Raw genomic sequence first — 2,558 nt, forward strand, 5'->3', positions numbered from 1 at the left:
AAATATTCGATTCGATTCTGAGATCACCAGGTATTCGAAAATGCCCAGCCCTACTTACGACAACCTTGAACTTACTGATGTCGTGTGTGTTGACTCAGAAAAGTCGTCCATCTTCTTTCAACGCAAATGGCTGGAACCTACTTTGAGTTCTAACGAATATATATACACTGCCTCGTTTACACCAGCAGAAATTGTCAGCGAACAAAATATCGCCTACGAAACGTATGAATCTACTCCTCCTTCCTACTTCGTATTTGCTCGTGTTGGGAACGAAGCTTTTAGTTTATTTCTTCAATTAATTTCACGCCACGCATTATGAACTATAAACATACAAATATAAAGGCAAGACTTACCATGTAGAAAGTTTATTCGGCAAACTCTTAATTAGACGAGTACATGCTTATAGTTTCAGAACTATATTATAAAATATTATGTACTTCCGTAGTATGTGAACTAAGATGGCGGGCACTGGAACGTAGTATGTGTTGTGTACCAGGATTGGGCCATATTCCCAGGTACAAATACCACGGTAGTCACTTGGTTAGTTTTCAAACTCGTAATAGAACTAAAATAAGAAAAATTGGACTAAAATTATGGCCTAACCTGATACACATACTATGTTCAGGTGTCCGCCATCTTAGTTCACTTACTGCGGCCAAATATTTGTATATAGACGTGAACACGTTTATGAATGCGTAAATATATCCATATATATATAACTACATGTACTGGGTCCTAATACTATAATATGTGTTGTCGCAATATTAAACAATAGTTCAGTATGCAAATTACGATGCCACTTTGGTATGCGATCTCACTTGCGTAACGTTTAATTTCATGAAAACATTTTTATAGAATTAAATCTTAAATAAATTACCGAGATCACACAATCGCATACCAAAGTAGCACATAAACAGCGTTCGCTTTTCACGTTGCAATAGCTTTTAAATGAAGTGCTAAAAATTGTTATTGTACATACTTTTTGACAGTGTCATTGAATATATACTTTTGAAGTGTAAAATTTAGATTGTGCCCCAATTTTATGCCCAATGAGGGAGGAATAAAAAGTTCCAAAAAAGTCAAACGAAGGAATTCATCGAATAAAGTTGGGAACCACTTTTTCAAACAAAGTATATGCCGTATTTTATTAATAGGGCGCGTATGGGAATTTTGAAATCAAGCTTATTCAACAATATATAACAATATATATATTTCCAAAATTTCATCGTTGGCCGAACATTTTCTACATCGACATAGCTACTTCGTAACAGGGAGGATCTTTATCACTTGATCGCGATACTGAGCATTCAGTTCGTTGTTCCTCAGAAGAAACTGATTCTGGCGATTCCTTGAACCTTATATCCTTAATGCAACCTTTGGCAAAATGACAGTAAGGTGGTGGTGGCATGCTAGGATTATTATCCTTTGGTGGCGTGACATACGTGCCAACGTGTGCTGGGGGATCATAGAGATTTAGACTAGAGCTGCAAGAGTTTATTGCCAGTGAGTTTGTACTGTTGCTGGGTGAAGATGATGCTTGGTGACTTAAAGCATTTGGCAAAAGCGTTCGTGCCATACATTTTTCATCGATGTTTTCGAGATCTGGCGCAGTATTTTGCATTTCTTGATCGCCCTTTTGAACGTTTCCACTGACGCTTTTTATATCAGAGCACTGTTTTGTTTTTCTTCGTTTTCTCAGTAGGCAATAGTCGAAAAAACATATACCACAAACAAGAGAGCTGAAAAGTGTTATAGGGGTGGCGACTGTACCCACCCATTCAAGTGTGTCAGGGTCATCAATTAGTATTTGAAGTATAAAAACCACAAAATAAGCGAGGGCAAACGGAACTAATAATAAACAACACCCTGAACAGGCTTCTTTAAGTCCTTTCCTGTAAACAAACATAATTTGAGAAAAATGGCGGAAAAAAATAACATTTGGTCTTTTGATTTTTTTTTAATCATTTAAATATAAAGCCCTACGATAAAGTTTAAAAGATAATGTGGAAAATTTTACAAGAAAGCAATAACCGTTTTGTTTGTTACTGTGAACGCTATCGGGGATAATTTATTACAACAAGAGAGTAATGCTAAAATATATAGACACGAAGATTGCGCATCGGTACCGGTACGGTAAGGCACCGCAGTTTGCTGAAATAATAGGTGGGCACTACAGAAGCATACAAGCGTCCCATATTTCATAAACAGTGTTCAAAGATATGAATAAAACAGCACAATTTTTATTGTAATTTCGGGTCCAAAAGGATTTAGATAAAAAGTATCGTATTGTGCAAACCATGCAGCGTACGTGATTATAAAGTGCACTGTCAATAAATTGCTTGCATAGATTGTGTTCTTTTTCATACATTGGGTACGCCGAACTATGAGGTCCAGTCGGTACCGTTACTGATTTTGAGTGTAGACAACAAGCATAAAGCACTGCCTGAATTATAAGCATATATAACGATACTTACATTTGTATGACAAATTTCATGAGATTGTAGAATCCTTGTGCGTTGACGAAATGTTACGTAGGTTTGACGTATTTTATATAATAA

General features: G+C 36.3%; 1 protein-coding gene across 1 annotated transcript; it reads right to left on the bottom strand.

The window, feature by feature from the left end:
* Nucleotides 1-475: 475 nt before the first annotated feature.
* Nucleotides 476-2,558, bottom strand: LOC120337845 (uncharacterized). The gene is made up of 2 exons (XM_039405741.2): nucleotides 2,475-2,558; nucleotides 476-1,892 (listed from the first exon to the last, which is right to left on the bottom strand). The coding sequence occupies exons 1-2, from the start codon at nucleotides 2,492-2,494 to the stop codon at nucleotides 1,244-1,246; spliced, it is 669 nt and encodes a 222-aa protein (XP_039261675.2). The 5' UTR covers nucleotides 2,495-2,558; the 3' UTR covers nucleotides 476-1,243.

Source organism: Styela clava, chromosome 10 (genome assembly GCF_964204865.1).
Source record: "Styela clava chromosome 10, kaStyClav1.hap1.2, whole genome shotgun sequence".
NCBI lineage: Eukaryota > Metazoa > Chordata > Ascidiacea > Stolidobranchia > Styelidae > Styela > Styela clava.

Excerpts from the sequence above, each read along its gene's own strand:
- LOC120337845 (XM_039405741.2), bottom strand. The coding sequence starts at position 2,494 with ATGAAATTTGTCATACAAAT. Across the intron at positions 1,893-2,474 it reads ATGAAATTTGTCATACAAAT|GAAAGGACTTAAAGAAGCCT; the intron begins GTAAGTATCGTT and ends GTTTGTTTACAG.